At 60.4% G+C, this 15,069-nt stretch overlaps 3 protein-coding genes across 5 annotated transcripts; 1 reads left to right on the top strand and 2 right to left on the bottom strand.

Annotated features, from left to right (window-relative positions):
- Positions 1 to 939: 939 nt before the first annotated feature.
- GFER (growth factor, augmenter of liver regeneration) lies at positions 940 to 3,532 on the bottom strand. Its single transcript, XM_032460159.1, has 3 exons — positions 3,163 to 3,532; positions 2,576 to 2,772; positions 940 to 1,666 (listed from the first exon to the last, which is right to left on the bottom strand). The coding sequence occupies exons 1-3, from the start codon at positions 3,421 to 3,423 to the stop codon at positions 1,504 to 1,506; spliced, it is 621 nt and encodes a 206-aa protein (XP_032316050.1). The 5' UTR covers positions 3,424 to 3,532; the 3' UTR covers positions 940 to 1,503.
- Positions 3,533 to 4,280: 748 nt separating this feature from the next.
- NOXO1 (NADPH oxidase organizer 1) lies at positions 4,281 to 8,503 on the top strand. 2 transcript variants are annotated; one of them, XM_006174052.3, is made up of 9 exons: positions 4,282 to 4,374; positions 4,700 to 6,276; positions 6,373 to 6,453; positions 6,630 to 6,705; positions 6,803 to 6,980; positions 7,162 to 7,343; positions 7,439 to 7,552; positions 7,848 to 7,965; positions 8,045 to 8,503. In XM_006174052.3, the coding sequence occupies exons 2-9, from the start codon at positions 6,211 to 6,213 to the stop codon at positions 8,310 to 8,312; spliced, it is 1,083 nt and encodes a 360-aa protein (XP_006174114.1). In that variant the 5' UTR covers positions 4,282 to 4,374; positions 4,700 to 6,210; the 3' UTR covers positions 8,313 to 8,503. The 2 variants fall into 2 exon arrangements, with proteins under 2 accessions (XP_032316049.1, XP_006174114.1); XM_032460158.1 differs by lacking the exon at positions 7,439 to 7,552 and having other exon boundaries at positions 4,281 to 4,374.
- A 125-nt stretch (positions 8,504 to 8,628) lies between these two features.
- Positions 8,629 to 14,873, bottom strand: TBL3 (transducin beta like 3). 2 transcript variants are annotated; one of them, XM_032460147.1, is made up of 22 exons: positions 14,730 to 14,873; positions 13,299 to 13,350; positions 13,119 to 13,214; positions 12,982 to 13,029; positions 12,732 to 12,873; positions 12,555 to 12,639; positions 12,303 to 12,473; positions 12,143 to 12,218; positions 11,976 to 12,069; positions 11,708 to 11,889; positions 11,470 to 11,611; positions 11,310 to 11,368; positions 11,122 to 11,225; positions 10,453 to 10,600; positions 10,139 to 10,369; positions 9,998 to 10,068; positions 9,756 to 9,912; positions 9,624 to 9,682; positions 9,275 to 9,378; positions 9,100 to 9,171; positions 8,854 to 9,012; positions 8,629 to 8,771 (listed from the first exon to the last, which is right to left on the bottom strand). In XM_032460147.1, exons 1-22 carry the CDS (start codon positions 14,768 to 14,770, stop codon positions 8,662 to 8,664), a joined length of 2,403 nt encoding a protein of 800 aa, XP_032316038.1. In that variant the 5' UTR covers positions 14,771 to 14,873; the 3' UTR covers positions 8,629 to 8,661. The 2 variants fall into 2 exon arrangements, with proteins under 2 accessions (XP_032316038.1, XP_032316039.1); XM_032460148.1 differs by lacking the exon at positions 12,555 to 12,639 and having other exon boundaries at positions 12,303 to 12,423.
- Positions 14,874 to 15,069: the final 196 nt, after the last annotated feature.

Here is a 15,069-nt window from a genome sequence, read left to right as displayed (position 1 = left end):
TCCCACAGCTTTGCTGGCTCCCGGCATACAGGCGACTTGGGAAAAGCCAGAGAGAAGCTCTGTGCTAGGGAAGGAAAGAGCCGTGACTCCTTTGCTGGTGGCTCCCTGCCTATTTCTTTGCATCACCTGGCCCTGCAGAAACCAGCACCCCCATGGGGCCAGTGGGGTAAAGGTGCCGAGGAGACTGTGCCAAATGTTGGCACCTGCCCAGGGAGAAGCTGAGACACCATGGAGAGAGGTGACCAGAGCTTTACAACCACAGGGATGGGGCACACTGTTGCTGGGCCATTCCAGCTGGGAAGCCAGGAGCCAAGGCCTAGGAGCAGGTATGGCTGCGAAGATCCAGGAAGGCCCAAAAGCTGAGTCCAGGTCACCCCCAAACCTGCTCCAGTTACAGCCTTTTTGCATTTCATTAATACACTGGGCAACTCCATCCTTCCAGCTGCTTGGGCCAGAATCCTGGAGTCACCCTGGGCTTCACCCTGGGCTCCACCCTGAGTGTATCCAGCGACCTCTCCTACCCACCCTTGGGTGAGCTTCCCTCTAAGCTGCCACATGGGTGCCTGCCCTCCCTGCACTTGTCCACGCCTACCTCATTCTAGCTCAGCAGCCAGAGGGACCTTTCAAAAGTCACATCTTGCTATTCCTCTGTTCCAAATCCTTCAAGACCTTCTTGTCACAGGAGCTGGGTCTTAAAACCACATCTTTCCTTGGGCCTTGAGGACTCCTGCCTTGTGACCTCTCCTTGCCTCTTTGACCCTTCCTCGGCCTCCTTGCTGTTCCTGGAACATCTTGACCCACTCTTTCTTGCCTTGGGACCTCTCCCACTTCCTAAGGAGCCAGAACCCAGATGGGAGAAAGCAGTAAGACCATAAAGGGACAAGGGCAGGCCCTGTCCATCGCTGCAAGTCCCGGCACAAAACACACCACAGCCAGGTCTTCAGTCACTTCTCCAGCATTTTATTTTGGTCTCAAGTTCCACGAAGCCTCTGACAGGCCTGGTACAGCTAGGCAAGGCCACAGGTTGAACAGGGACTTGGGTGCAACAGAGCTCAGCCTCCGGAGCCTCTTTCCTGACGTGCAAACAGCACACAGCCCCTGGGGCTACAACCACATCTGCTTTCCCTAGCTACAAGGTTTGGAGACAATGGCCTGGCCTGGAGGGGCGAGACAGCCAGGCCTGTTGCCTTCCTGTTGGGGGAAGTAGGGCACCAGGGCGGCAAGTGAGCAGGAGGCTGAATCCTCTATGGAAAGGACAGTCTACGCTGCTCCTGCCTCCTTCACCTGCAGCCCCATGGGGTGGTGGCTGAGGAGGCCATCAGGGTGCCGGGAACGGGCATCTCCACCTCTACCCCTAACTTGAGAGAGGAAGGGCTCCACGGGCAATATCTGGGAACCACCCAACACAGGTGAGACACAACAGGCTCTGGCTCTGAGGCACTTTAATGAGCGCCCCACCCTCTCTGCTGGCCAGACCACCCACAGGCTCCAGTTGGCTGCTGGCTAGTCACAGGAGCCATCCTTCCAGCCGTCACGCCAGCGCTCGTCCACTTGCAAGCAGTCGAAGTCTGGCTTGCCTAGCTTCCGGTTCACCTCATTGTGCAGGCAGCACAGCCACTGGGTGAAGTGCGCCCGAGTGCGCGTATCTGGCTGGTTCCTGTGTATCCTGCATGGGGTGGGGGGAGTTGCTCATGGAGGATGGGGGCAGGTAGGGCTCCCACTGCCCCTGCCCCAACAGCTCCTTGCCTGTTCAATTCAGGGATGAGAGCCAGGGCACTGCTGAGGCTACACCCAAGAGGAACCCCCAGAACAGGGCTGACCCTGCAGCATCAAGGCCTGGTAAACTCCCAGTCCCACTCAAACCCTCACCTGGAGAGCTTGGCAAACCTTGACAGGAGCCCAGGGCAAGACATTAAGGGACAGGCCTCAACTTTACAATCTCATAACAATCAGGAAGCCTCACCCCAGCGTCCCTGGCCCCAGGCAGTGAGTGGGGCTGGCACAAAGCCAAAACTGAAAACCAGACGGGTTCTTTCCACCTGGGACCCTGGAGCCTCAGATCAGCAAGAGACCTGGTTTTAACTGCCCAGGCTTCAAACATCAAGGGCTGTCCTGACCCCCACATCCAGCCCAGAAACCCCTATTGTGCCAAATAATGGTTCTTGGGCTCCCCCATGAAGAAAAGGTGGCTCTTGGAAGCAAAAGCAGTGGGTTCCCATGGTCTTGAAATTGGCAGTCCTGCTTCAGAAGTCAGACAAAGTGGAGTCCTCCTAAACCTACCAGAGTCTCCATCTGTGTGAAGCAAGGGATTTCATGAGGGAAGCACACTCCTCCCACCCTCCTGGAAGCCTTGTGGCTGCAGAAAGCAGCAGTACCCAGCAGCAGCCCCAGGTGGCTTGGCCACTGAGGAGAAAAGGAGATGGCTTAGATGATCCAATCCCTACTCTGTTGGTGGCCCCTGCTGCCGGCAACCCTCTGCCATCTCTGCATCTATTTCTCTAGGTTCCTGATTATGACATCAGCCAGAGGCCCCAGGCCCAGGCTCCAGTCTGCAAACGGTGCAGACACCACTTACCTCTTCCTTATGTCTTCAGCACACTCCTCACACGGGTAAAACTTGGAAAATAAATGTATGAACTGAGCCATATCTTGCTGCTGTTCTGGGGTGGGCAGGTCAGGGTAGTAAGCGGCCAGGGTGTGGAGGACAGCCCAGCTGTGGCGGCCTAGTTCCTCGCGATCCTGAGGACAATCTTCCCTAAACTTGCTGTCCCGCTGCGGAAGGAGGCCGACCAAAGGTCAGTTCAGTTTTCCCATACCAGAATAGAAGCCTACAAAGCTCCCCTGTTTTCCGCCCCAGCCAGAGCCCCACTGACTAGAGACAGAAGTTCTGAGGCCGATCCAGCCCACATGTGGCTAAGAGCCAAAAAGCCGGGCCTACCGTGGGGGTGAGGTTTAAGGACAGTCAACCCTGGTGGCTAGAAGTCCAGCAGGTATAGGGCCTCCGGGAACGTTCGGCCTAGCCTTGGGAAGTCTGCCCGGGGTGCCTGAGAACAAGGTGTGGGGGATCAACGGCCAGGGTGCGTGTGTGGGCCGGGTCTAAGAATCGTAGGGCTCACGGGACTCTGCAGGGAGGTGGCGCCCCCCTTCCCCCGGTATCTGCACCTTCTGCTGCGTTCGCATCCACGTTTTGAAGTCCACGCAAGCCCGGCAGGGCCGCCTCCGGGAGGTGTCCTCCGCGACCTGAGAATCAGAGGCCGGCGCCTGGGCTGGCGTCGGGGTCGAAGCGGCAGCATCTCGTCGCCCCGCGCCCCGGCCGCGCGCGTCAGTCACCAGGTCGTCCATCTCCTCGGAGCGCGCACCGCCGGGCAGAAAGGAGAAGAGGTTTCCGCCGCTGAAGAGCCCCCGCTCCCGGGGTGCCGCCATGTTGCCCGCGCAACGCCTGCCGGGCCAGCTCGGCCTCCAGATGGGTCTCCAAGTCGGCCTCCAGGCCAGCGCGCGCGCCGCCGCCAGGGCGCGGCCACAGGAGCTGGGGGCGCGCGCCGCGGGCGCGGGCGCTGAGCTTGAGCTGGGGCCGGGGGCGGGGTCGGAGGCGGGGCCGGGTTCCGGCGAGGTGGCGGAGCCCGGGGACTCGGCCCGCTCCCGGGAAGAGGCAGAGCTGGAAGCAGGGGTCCGGGCGGCCTGGGTGCGCGCGAGGCCGGACGCCCGGGTCGTGGCTGCACCCCTAGGCCTCGTTCCTCGACCCGATCCCGACTTGCGTCGTCTGGGCTTGGGCTCCCGTTTCCTCCAGTAGAAGAGCAGCGTGTTGTGGAAGCAGCGCCGTGGCCGTGCCGCGGCCTCGGGCTGCGGCCGAGGCGACGTCTGTGTTGCGGCCCGCGATGCACCCATCGCTTTGCTCTGACCGTCCCGCGTGCCCGCGGCTAAGCTCTGTGCCCTCAGTTGGGGGCGCGTTCAGCAGCCGTTTCTTGGCGCCATGGCAACGCCAGGCAGGGCCGTGAGCGCACAGAGGGCGGTGCGTGCTGGGGCCGGGGTCCCACGGATCCGCCCGGGCGACTGGCGCCATGGCAACGGGAGTCAGGCAACTTGGGGCCTGGCCGTGACTGCAAAGGGGACGGTGTGTCTCCTGCGTGCATCCAGAGCCCTCGAATCCTATAGCCTGCATGAAGTCGGGAGTGGCTTCAAGGATACCTCTGCTTCCATACCTGCATTTGTTCATTCCGCAAATACTTGTGTCGTGCCTAATCTGTTCCAAACACAGTTAGGAGCTGGGCAGGGTGGGGAGCAAGATCCCATCCCTGACGTCCTCAGCTCATAGTCCAGTGATCAAGATGGAAAAAAACAAAAACAAAAGGAGAAATCACACTAATAAATATTCAGGTACAAACTGATGGGTGCTGTGAACAGGGTATAGGAAATCCAGGAGGCCTCCTTGAGGAGGTGACCCTTAGGCAGAGGCCTGAAGGACGGGGAATCAGTTGAGGAGGTCAGTCAAGGCTGAGGCAGGAGAGAGGAGGGTATTGGCCTCTTGCAGAAAGTACAGGACCTGGGGAGGGTGGTGAGAGATCTGGGGTGGCCAGGGGCCCACCGAGGTCCTCAATCAACTGCCATGGGAGTTGAGGATTTATTCTGAGGATTGTGGGAAGGTGCTGGGCAGTTTCGGGGAGGGCTACTACCCTGACTTAATCCCATTTCTGTTTTGCAGATTCCTCTGGAGAGTGGATGTCCTGGGTGTGAGTGAGGAGCACAGGCATTGGGGGAGGATGGGCTCTTGTAGTTGTCCCGGTGACAGGATGAAAGGTGTTATGGAGAAGGAAAGAAGTGGGAAGAATCTAGGTTGCTGGGGGTGTGGAACAAGGGTTGTTAATTAGTATAGGAAGGGGGGTCTCTGCATCCTTCTAGGTCCCTGGCTGTGAGTTAACTGGCCCTTCTCCAGTTTCTCTCCTTTGTCTTCCAAGGAAGCAGGATCTTTTCCACCTTGGACCCTACCAGGCCAGCGTGGGCCCCCCTGAGGTTGGCAGGAGTATGACAGCTGGGCTGAAGGCACTTTGCAAAAAGCAGGCCTATGTCAGCATTGTTCATTGCCTGGGCCAAGACCAGGGAAGGTTTGAGGGCTTCAGAGAGAGCTGCTGGTCAAACAGATACACAAAGGCCTTTTGTTGAGGCCAGGGTGGTTTCCTGGAGGGATGCCCTAGAGGCTCACATCTCCCTGGAGTGTACAGGGCAGTGGAAGTCCCAACACAGAGGTGGTGGCCCCAACAGCAGACAAAACCACTGCATACCAGGGTAGGATGGGGCCCCAGAAATCTCCCTTATAAGGAAGCAGTTCAGCAATGTGGGGCATCTGGGCACACCCTCTGTCTGGGGACTCTAGGGCCTTAACCTTCACTGCCCCCACCCCCCAGTTAGTGGGGGAATGGTCATTCCTAATCTCAGAGGCTTTGTTTGCAATAAACTGTGATAAATCGTAAGTTTGGAGGTGACTCTCAAAACAGTCCTGGTCACCACCTCCCCATCCCCCAAATGCTAGTGACTACAGATGGACCCTGTTCATCCCATCCCAAATCCCCCTACCACAGGGGAACCTATAGGGTGAGCCTGTGGTCTCTCCCCAACACACACACACAAAAAGAAACCTTACAATATTTAACACAAATTTCCTTCTCTGTGACTTGGGGACATTGAATAACCTTTCCTGCTACATAAAAATTAAGCCAAACAAAGGACTTCAAGCCCTTAGTGCTGGGTCATTCTTTCCTGGTGACAATTGCAGTCACCGCCCCAGGGAGTTCAAAGACAGAGCCAAGGGGCACACCATGCAGGTGGCTCTTTCCAGTCACTGCTACATGGGGCGTGGGAGGGCAGGGAGGGTTGGCCAGGTCTGACATGGTTTGATGGCTCATGCTTCCCCTCCTCCTCCCAGACTCAGCAGCAGAGCCTCAGGCAGCAGTCCCAGCCCCTCCCACCAAGCCCTGTGCACCTGTCCTCCCACCCAGATCTAGGGGTGCGGTGAGGAAGCTGTGAAGGACCCAGTCAGGGGCCGGGAAGTGCCGCAAACACCTGGTGGGTCTGGGGCATTGCCGGGGAATTCCAAACAGCCTTCCTGGTGCCCCAGGGGGTACTCCCCTCCCCACGCAGGCAGGGAGGCAGTAGGACCCTTGACTACACCTGGCAGACTCCAGAAGCCTGTGACAGAGTTCTGGGAAAGCCATAGCAATGGCAGGCCCCCGACACCCAGTGTTCGTGAGCGGGGCAGCTCTGGTGCAGACAGAGAAGCTCCAGGTAGGAACCAACGGGGATCCCTGACGGCCCCAAGAGGGAGGGAGGGAGTTCCTGGCTTAGTCCCTCCATGGTGTCCCCCACCCTTTCATCCCACAGACGTTCGCCTTCTCTGTGCACTGGTCGGATGACAGTGACACCTTTGCACGCAGAAGCTGGGATCAGTTCAGAAAACTCCATGTGAGTGAGCCTGGAGCGACCCCAACTTCCCCCAACTGCATGACCCAGCAATGACCACCCCTCTCAAGTGCCTGCCCTTGGGTCCTCCAGCCCCTAAGATCCTGGCAAGGGACCCCCACCCTCCCAGGGGAACCCAGTGGGCCCTCAGAGACTGAGATGCCTATTCTCACCCTCAGAAGACCCTCAAGGAGACCTTCCCAGTGGAGGCGGGCCTGCTGCAGAGATCAGACCGCATTCTCCCCAAACTTCCTGGTCAGCCAGCAGGGGTCCCAGGAGGGGTGGGAGTGGCTGTGGTCTGATGTGGGGAGCCCTAGGGCAAGGTCCCAGTCTGTCCCTATCTTGCCCACAGATGCATCCTTGTTGGCACACTGGGGGCGCACGGGCCGCGGCCTGGTGCGCCTGCGGCTGCTGGAAACCTATTTGAGGGCGCTGCTGGTTGTGGGGGAGCGTTTGTCCCGCAGCCCGGTGCTCACTGGCTTCTTCGCGCCACAACCTCTGGACCTGGAGCCTGCACTGCCACCGGGCAGGTGCCTGACCCACCCCCAACTCCCTGCCGGCAGAAACATTTGGAAGATGGGGGAGGTGGGGTGGATTAAGGGCCTGTTAGGAGGGAAGGCCTGGAGGCTGGGTGGACTCCTGAGGGACGGCTGGCCAACCCCCAATCTTCCCACTCAACCACCTCTCATCTGCACCCTTGGCCCTTACCAGCCTGGTGATCCTGCCTGCCCGGGAAGAGCCCCTACCAGGCCCCAGGGACAGCCCTGCCAGCTGCAGTCTAGGGGCTCCGAGTCTGCGTTGCCTGCAGCCCTTCAGCACCCAGGATGCGTGGGGCCAGCCCTTCCAGGCTCGGGCCCAGGAGGCCCTTAACGTTCTGCTGCGACACCCCTCAGGTGGGGCTGGGCAGGAGTCTGGGGACTCGACCTTCTGCCCCCTTGGATCCCAAGGGGCCTCAGGATCTGAACCTCTACCCACCTCTTGGGCACAGGCTGGTGGCTGGTGGCGAACGAGGACCAGCAGATGGCATGGTTTCCTGCTCCCTACCTGGAGGAGGTGGCCCCGGGCCAGGGACGAGATGGGGGTCGGTCCCTAGTGAGCAGTGGTACGAGACTAACCCTCCTCCCCACACCCAGCAGCACTACTGGGCAGTGTACATCACGGGTGGACCACAGGGAGCACTCAAGCCAGGGGATGACTAGGTGGTGAGAGCAGCCCTGTAGTGTGACTGGTCCCTCTAGTGAGCCAGCGCCCCAGGGAGTTTTAGAGTGGTCCCTGGTGTCTGCAGAGATCCAAATGGGGAGAGCCTGGAGGTGGTGATTCAGCAAATGGGGGGGGGACCGACAGGTGAGGCCCTGGCCTCTGTGGCCCCCATGGTGACCACAAAGCATCCACTCCAGGGTCCCAGTTCTGTGCTTCCCGTGCCTTTGAGGGCAGCCAAGCTGATGAGCTGTCAGTGCCTGCAGGGGCACATGTGTGTGTGCTGGAAACGTCCGACCGCGGCTGGTGGCTGTGCAGGTGTGTGTGGGGGCTTCGGTGGGGGTGGGGTGGGGTGGGGGTGCCCAGTCTAGCTAACCAAACTTCATCTTATTCACAGATTTGGTGGCCGCACTGGTCTTCTCCCAGCTACAATACTGCAGCCAGACGGGCTGGGCACAGTCCTTAGCGGGCCATGGCTCCACCTTGGGGCAGATGGTGGGGAGGACAGAGAGGGAGAGGCCCGAAACTTCCCCAAGTGCCCCCAGGCCAAGACCCTTCCCCCTACTGTGCCTGCCCGACCACCACTGAGTGCTATTCAGAGCCGGTGCTGCACCATCACCCGTAGGGCACTGAGGAGGGACCCAGAGGGTCAGGGACCTTTTTGAGTGTGTGGAACCTGGTGGAGGGCTGCGCTGTGCACCCCATAACTGGAGCGGCAGCCCAGAAGCTCCAAACTCCAGGGATGACTGATAGCAGCCACATCAGCCCCAGGGCTGTGGGAGGAGCACTTGACCCCAAGTGGGTGAGGCCAGGAGGCTACACCCCGCCTTGTCCTGAGTAAAGCTCTCCTGATGGACCCACACTGCTACGGTGTCTGTACTGAGGGGCGGGGCTTGCTGGATCTCAGCCAGGCCAGGGGTGGGGATGGAGCTGGTTGGAGGCCAAGACCTGGGGTGAGACAAAGCTCAGACAGACACAGCGTGCCGAGATGGCAAAGTCCATCTTTCTGCATGTTCAGAGGGCAGAGGGGGCCACGGGGAGGGGGGGCAGCTTCATGTTGTGCCACAGGAAGTCTAGGAAGGTGGCCGCCTGCAGTGTCCGGCTGAGCCGCTGGAAGTGCCGCTCTGGGGGAAAACAGAAGGCTGTCAGGGGTCCATGGGGGCCAGCTGGATTCTTCCTGCCCCGACCTGGGCTGTGCCCACGTACCGGTGTAGGGCAGCAGGGCCTCAAGTGAGGCCTGAACACCCTCATAGGCCAGCAGCTCTTCAGGGGCCTCATGCCGCAGGAGCACGCCTAGCACAGCCTGGGCTTCATGGCAGTGCCGTGAGTTGGTGTTCCACGTGACACAGAAGTGCAGCAAGGCCTCTGTGGGTGGCAGGGATGGTCAGACCTGCTTGCTGGGCCACTGCCCCTTACTAGCCATCATCCAGCCCCTACCTCCCCACCCCGAACCTTTCTGGTCTCGCCGCAGTCGGAGCACCGTGGCTTCCAGCTTCTCGCAGGACTCAGGGTCCTTTCGGATGGCTGTGGGAGGAGGGGAGATTGAGCCCCAGGGAAGGGACACCACAGATCTCTGAGACTCCCTCCAACCCTGCCCTTCCTGTCCAGCCCCTGAGGCAGCACTGACCCTGGATCACGGTCAGCACCGTGTGGGGCCGGTCCAGGGAGATGGCGAGGCCCAGTGCCCGCAGGTACCGCTTTTCATGGAGCAGATTGTCCAGCTCTTGCTGCCTGGTGGGGGAAGGAGGGAGGACAGGGGACAGGGCCACTGGGAGACTTGGCTGGAGCTAAAGGCAGAGCCATCAGGGGTCTGAAGCCTGGAGCAGAGCACCCACTGGTGGGAAGCTGTGTTGCTGGTCCAAGCCTTGGTTCCCACAGGCTATAAAGAGAAGGGAAGCCTGTGCGCCCTACTCCAAGGGGCTGACACTGATGCGTGGGACTCCCAAGCAGGGCCAGGTAGAGACCCCCGGACTTACTTGACCACCTGCTCCTCTCTCTTGGCCTGCTCCTCTGCCTGCTCCACCTCGGTCACATCCTGGGGTCAGAATGGGGTCAGCAGGCAGGCCCATGCTGCCTTGCCCATTTTCCACCCCCACCAGCCCATGCACCTTCCAGAGGATGATGCAGGAGTCACTGGCGCCGGTGAGGGCGTGGTCATCCAGCCTACTACAGTGCAGCCCCCAGACCTTGTCCTCGTGGGCGTCCAGCGTCCTCACACACTCGTTGTTCTTGATGGTCCAGAGCTTCACAAGCCCGTCAGAGCCACTGGGTTTGGGATTGGGAGAGGGCTCAGCCTTGGGGCCTGCCCCCCAGCTCACCCCGAGTCCCACCCCGCCCTCAGCCCACTCACCTGGACAGCAGCTGGGTACCGCGGCTCACAAAGGCCACCTTCAGCACAGAAGCGTCATGCCCCTCAAAAGTCTGCAAGGTGGGGTGGGGGAAGGTGTGAAATGCCAGCCAGAGGGCCTCGCCTGGGGTAAGGGCAGCTTACCTTGAGGCAGCTGAAGTCCTGCAGCGCCCAGAGCTTGACTGTGCCGTCAGCTGAGGCTGTGGCCAGCACCTGGTCCATGGGTGAGAACTGAACACACCAGAGGCCCCGTCGGTGGCCTGAGAAGACTCCCAGCAGCTGGCACTGTGGCAGGGCCCAGAGTTTGGCTGTGCGGTCCTGTGACCCTGTGGCCAGCAGCTTGTCGTTGGGGGCAACAGCTACACTGTTGATGTCCTGGTGATGTGAGGGGGCAGCAGCTCAGACCCTTGTCCCAGCAGGGGCCTCACCATGCCCCACCTGGTGCTGTGTGCCATTACCTTATCATGGCAGCGCTGCGTGGCCTGGGCCTGGAGGAGGACAGGGCCCCCGACTGGGACTGAGCCTGGGGACGGCAGGGCTTCGGGGAGGGACCACAGCTTCACTGTGCAGTCCTGGCTGCCTGTCACCAGGAAGGTCTCCTTCAGCCTAAGGACCGATTTGGGGGACGGGGAGACACCTGCTGAGCCCTGGCTGGCCCTGTCTGCCAGTGCACCATAGTTCAGGTCTGTCAGACCTTGGTCCAGACCAGAAAGACAGACTGTCTCCGAAAGGGAACTGCTCATGTCAACCCTATACACATCTAGGACCACTTGCCCGCCCTCAAGCCTACTCTGCCCGCCCTCAGTGCTGTCATACCAGGCGACTGGGCTCCAACCACGAGACCTCCAGCTCTAAACAGTACCTTCTCCACCTGGGCCTTGCTCAGTGTCACCTTCCCCGCTGTGACACCCCTCCCCTTTTATCCACCCAGCCTCAAGGCCACTTCCAAGGAACCCCCAATAATGGCATGTAGGGGTGCCCCTGTTCTCCATTCCATATCCCTGGAGACCCAGTGAGCAAAGGCCAAAGCCGCCGCCTCCTCCTCCCATCTCCTTAAGCTGGAGCCCCATCAGCAGGGCCTGGGCCTCTGCCTCCATGACACGCTGGACCCAGCCCTGAACCGCTACCTCGAGCAGCAGATGGTGCCCACGCTGTGTGTGTGCCCAGAGCCCTGAGCCACACAGGTCACCTCACCAGCCTTGTTCATCCTCCAGATGCGGATGGTCTGATCCTGGGGATGGGAGGGATGAGGACAGATCCTGGGCTGGGCTTCCCCACCTGGGTACCTGTATCCTCACCTTTTATAGTGCCTCACCTTGCCACAGCTGGCAAAGAGCCACCCCTTCCGGAAGACATCTAAGGCCAAGACGATGTCTGGGAGAAGGGGGAGGGGGAGGGGTTAGAGATCAGTTATGGCAAGTGGGGGCAATCCAGTCCAGTATGAGGTCCCGGGGGCACTGGCCCAGTGCCCTCACCTGTGTGGCCATGGAGAATCTGGCAGGCTGACGTCTGCAGCTCAAACACTTTCAGGCAGGGGCTGTTAGAGGCCACGACAATGTGGGAGTCCTCAGGCCCGAGGAATCGAACGTCCAACACCTCCTCACTGTAGCCAGCAAACTAGGGGTGGGCGAGAGGGACACAGGTCAGGGACCGAGTAGGTGGAGGGCTGGCACCCTCAGGCCTATGGGCTGAGCAGGGGCAGCACTTGCTCACCTGTTTCTGGAGCTGCAGGGAGCGGGCCTCGTAGAGCAGCAGGTTGTGATCAGCAGTGACACTGAGGAGCAGGCCGGCGGCTTGGGCCAGGGTGCAGTGGGTCAGCTCCCGCCCAGGGCCTGGCAACCGCTGTTGTGTGTGGACACACTGCCCAGAGGCTGCCTCCCACACGCGCAGCATGCCTGTTTGGGGACACGGGCTGCTAGGACTCCAAGGTCCACAAGCCTCCTTTGGCCCCTGCTGCCCACCCTGGCCGAGCCCCACACACCTTGGTCGCCAGCAGTCAGGAAATGTAGGCCTGGGGACTTCACACCCAGCTCAGGCACCGGCTCCTCTGGCAACAGCACTGCAGCCTCTACACTCTGAGGACGAGTGGGTCAGAGGTGGCAATCCTGTCCCTCACCCTGCCCCATTCACTGGCCCTGGTGCCCCTACCTCAAACACTGGCACAGTCCTCATGGCCTGGAGGCTCTGCAGATCCCAGACAATGCAGATCTTGTCACGGCCCGAGCTGAGGGAAAACAGCCATCTCAGTTCCTGGGCCTCAGCTGTGGCCTTCCCTTTCTTGCTAAGGCCTGGGTGGCTGGTCACTGACCTGAGCATGGTGTGGCAGTCGGCACTGAAGGTCAGAGAGGTGACAGCACTGTAGTGGGCAGTCAGCACGGCCAGGCACGACCGGTCCTGCAGCGACCACACCCGGATGGCGGTGTCTGCAGCTGAGGAGAAGAGTAGCAGGCGTGCGGGTTCCGGGTGGAAGGCCACCAAACTGCAAGCAGGTGGGGTGGGGCTGGTGAGCTGTGCTACCCTGACCTTGATGCTCCACCCACCCTCTGCAGCCTCTACTCACTGCACGACACCCTGTGAGCCCCGAAAGTGGTGTGTCCCATAATGCCGCACGATGTCCCAGACACGCACGGCCCCATCACAGCCACCTGTAGGAATGTGTTTGAAGTGGGGAGAGGGCTGGTGTGCCCAAAGCCCCCTGCCTGGTTCCAGCCAACCCACCCATCCAGCAAGGTCCTACCTGTGGCTAGCAGTGTGGAGGTGGGGTCGAAGGCCATGGTGGCCACAGGGGCTGTATGTATCGCCTTCCACAGGCGGGTGATGCTGCCCTCTTGCCAGGCCCACTGAACCAGCAGCAGTGCCCGGCTAGCTGTCACCAGCACCTGGGGGAGGATGCAGTTCAGCTGGGGGTTGAGGCATGGACGCTGTCCTCATCAACTCAGTTTGCTTGGGATGTACCGGAGCCCACCTCCTGTCCCTGTTCCATATACCTCATTATCAGGACTGAGGTCAAAGGCAGTAATGTCCTCCTGATCCTCCTGAGGGTTGAGAGTAGACATAGAGCACCAGCCATGAGACAAGGCTGCCCTCCACACCAGCCCCTCACCCCAACCCTCTCAGCCCTCACCTGCTCCAGGCTCCGCAGCACAGCCCCTGAGGCCACATCCAGGATGTTGACTCTGGTACCACAGACGCAGAAAAGGTGCTGCCCAGTCTCGTCCAGCTGGTGACAAAGGGGTCTCAGCCAAGGTAACACTCTGCAACCCCTGCCTCACCCTGCCAACTCTGCCCCTCCCTGGGCTGGTACCTGCACCTTCCCGCCCTTGTAGAAAGGCTCGATCTTGCGCTCGACAGCATAACTGGAGGGAAGACAGAAGACAGTGAGGTACCCAACCCTTGGTCCCCAGTGCCAGCTCTATACTAGGTGCTTTCCCAGAGGTCAACGCAATAGGGACCTGCCCTTGAGGAGTTTCTGGGCAGCAGCAGGGATGGAGGGGACATGGGGGAGAGAGGGTCATGAACTCTTCTGTTATCTTCTTTAACCCTCTCAGCTACACTGTGAGGTGGGTGTTGGTATCCCTATGTTACAGAAGATTTGGGACCCTAGCTGGACGCTGACACACACCAGTCCCAGGGCAGCACAGGCAGTCCAACAGCCCAGTCTTCTCAGAGATTCCCCACTACCGAGCAGGCCAGGCTTTGGGGGCCCCCCTGCTGGCCATGGGAGGCCAGGCCTGGGTACCAACCCAGAGTAGCATCCTCTTCAACATCTTCATCCTTGAGGTCCAGGCCACCTCTTCCCTAACCCTGGCTCCTTCCTCCATCCCACTCTCCAAGCTGCCCTCATTTCGGTGGCATCATATGTCCTCTCCACTCCCTCTCAGCTACTTCCATGCTGGTCCAGGCCACTGCACTCTCCTCTCTGGACAGTTGTTCCAGCCTCTCCGCCAGGTCTCTACCACTCTCTCAAACTCTGCTCTCAGAGAAGCTGCTAAGAATATAACTCTGTTTATGTTGCCACCCTGCCTTCAAACCCTCCTCTCTCCTTACTTGTTTACAAAACCCTGCTTGGAGAAGCCTCTGCTGACCTTTCCCATTCACCCAGGCTATTTCCTGCCTGTGACCTGGGCTTCTCCTCCAGAATTTCAAAGGTGCCTGGCTAACTCTACTGGAAGAAGCCTGACTAACAAGGTGAAATGGAGCACCCCCTCAACCTCCAAACCCAGTCAGCCATCCCAGCACCCGGGCTTCCCCTTGCTAGTGCTTGTCACAGCCACTGATGGAAATTATTTGCTTTAATACGTTTATCCCATCAGATTGCGCTCCATATGGTTAGGCGGCGTCTGACTTCTCTTCCTGCTCGCTGGAGAAATGGGGCAGCAGGTCGCCCAACCTAGGCGTAGTGGTTTTTTCTCTACCCCTAGGAGGTGGGGTGTCCCGCTCCCAGGACCAGCCTCGACGGTGCTCAGCCCGCCCCTTCCTCCTCCTCTAGGGTTTTTCGTCCTCACCCCCAAACCCGCTCCAAGTTTAAGTAACCCGGCCGCACTCCAGTGCCCGCCGTCCGCGAGAGCTGTCAGTGCAGCCTCTTCCACTTTGTAATATCGCAGCCGCCACGACCGCGCGGACCTGTCGTACGCAACCCTCACCACCTCCCCAAACCCGAATGGGTGCCGGAGCCAAGCGAACGCCTTCGCTACTCCGGCCGCGAGCCCGGCTCCCTTCCCGGGTGGCGGCTTACTTGGACTTGAAGCGGCCCACTCCGGCCGCGGGCTCCGCCATGTCGCCGCTGCCTGCCGCCGCGTGAGGGAGACCGGCGCGCCACTCCGCACGGTCGCCGCGCTGCGCAATCGGCGCGCTGAGATGGCGTCACCTCCCGCAGCGACTGTGACGTCACCAGCACCGCGAGCTCGGCGACATCTTTGCTGTGGGCACTGGCCGCCGCGTCAGGAAGCGGAAGGTGGCAGAGGCGTCTCCGGCCCGGAGGTGGGGGTGTAGAGTTGTTTGGAAGCCCCGGGGACTGGTGGGGTAGACTGGCAGCGACTGGGGTAGCCAGCTGCCTGTCCTTTGGATAGAAATTT

Source organism: Camelus ferus, chromosome 18 (assembly GCF_009834535.1).
Source record: "Camelus ferus isolate YT-003-E chromosome 18, BCGSAC_Cfer_1.0, whole genome shotgun sequence".
NCBI classification, from domain to species: domain Eukaryota; kingdom Metazoa; phylum Chordata; class Mammalia; order Artiodactyla; family Camelidae; genus Camelus; species Camelus ferus.
This window is presented reverse-complemented; position numbering and strand designations above follow the sequence as displayed.

What these genes read in the sequence shown, in the direction of transcription:
- GFER (XM_032460159.1), bottom strand. Translation starts at nt 3,423, where the DNA reads ATGGCGGCACCCCGGGAGCGGGGGCTCTTCAGCGGCGGAAACCTCTTC. An exon ending in GGATGCGAACGCAGCAGAAG is followed by an intron (nt 2,773 to 3,162) that starts GTGCAGATACCG and finishes CTCCTTCCGCAG; the next exon opens with CGGGACAGCAAGTTTAGGGA. An exon ending in GCTGAAGACATAAGGAAGAG is followed by an intron (nt 1,667 to 2,575) that starts GTAAGTGGTGTC and finishes CACCCCATGCAG; the next exon opens with GATACACAGGAACCAGCCAG.
- NOXO1 (XM_006174052.3), top strand. Translation starts at nt 6,211, where the DNA reads ATGGCAGGCCCCCGACACCCAGTGTTCGTGAGCGGGGCAGCTCTGGTG. An exon ending in TGCAGACAGAGAAGCTCCAG is followed by an intron (nt 6,277 to 6,372) that starts GTAGGAACCAAC and finishes TTCATCCCACAG; the next exon opens with ACGTTCGCCTTCTCTGTGCA. An exon ending in TCTGCTGCGACACCCCTCAG is followed by an intron (nt 7,344 to 7,438) that starts GTGGGGCTGGGC and finishes TCTTGGGCACAG; the next exon opens with GCTGGTGGCTGGTGGCGAAC.
- TBL3 (XM_032460147.1), bottom strand. Translation starts at nt 14,770, where the DNA reads ATGGCGGAGCCCGCGGCCGGAGTGGGCCGCTTCAAGTCCAA. An exon ending in TCTTTGCCAGCTGTGGCAAG is followed by an intron (nt 11,226 to 11,309) that starts GTGAGGCACTAT and finishes TCCCATCCCCAG; the next exon opens with GATCAGACCATCCGCATCTG. An exon ending in AGAGAGGAGCAGGTGGTCAA is followed by an intron (nt 9,379 to 9,623) that starts GTAAGTCCGGGG and finishes TTCCCCCACCAG; the next exon opens with GCAGCAAGAGCTGGACAATC.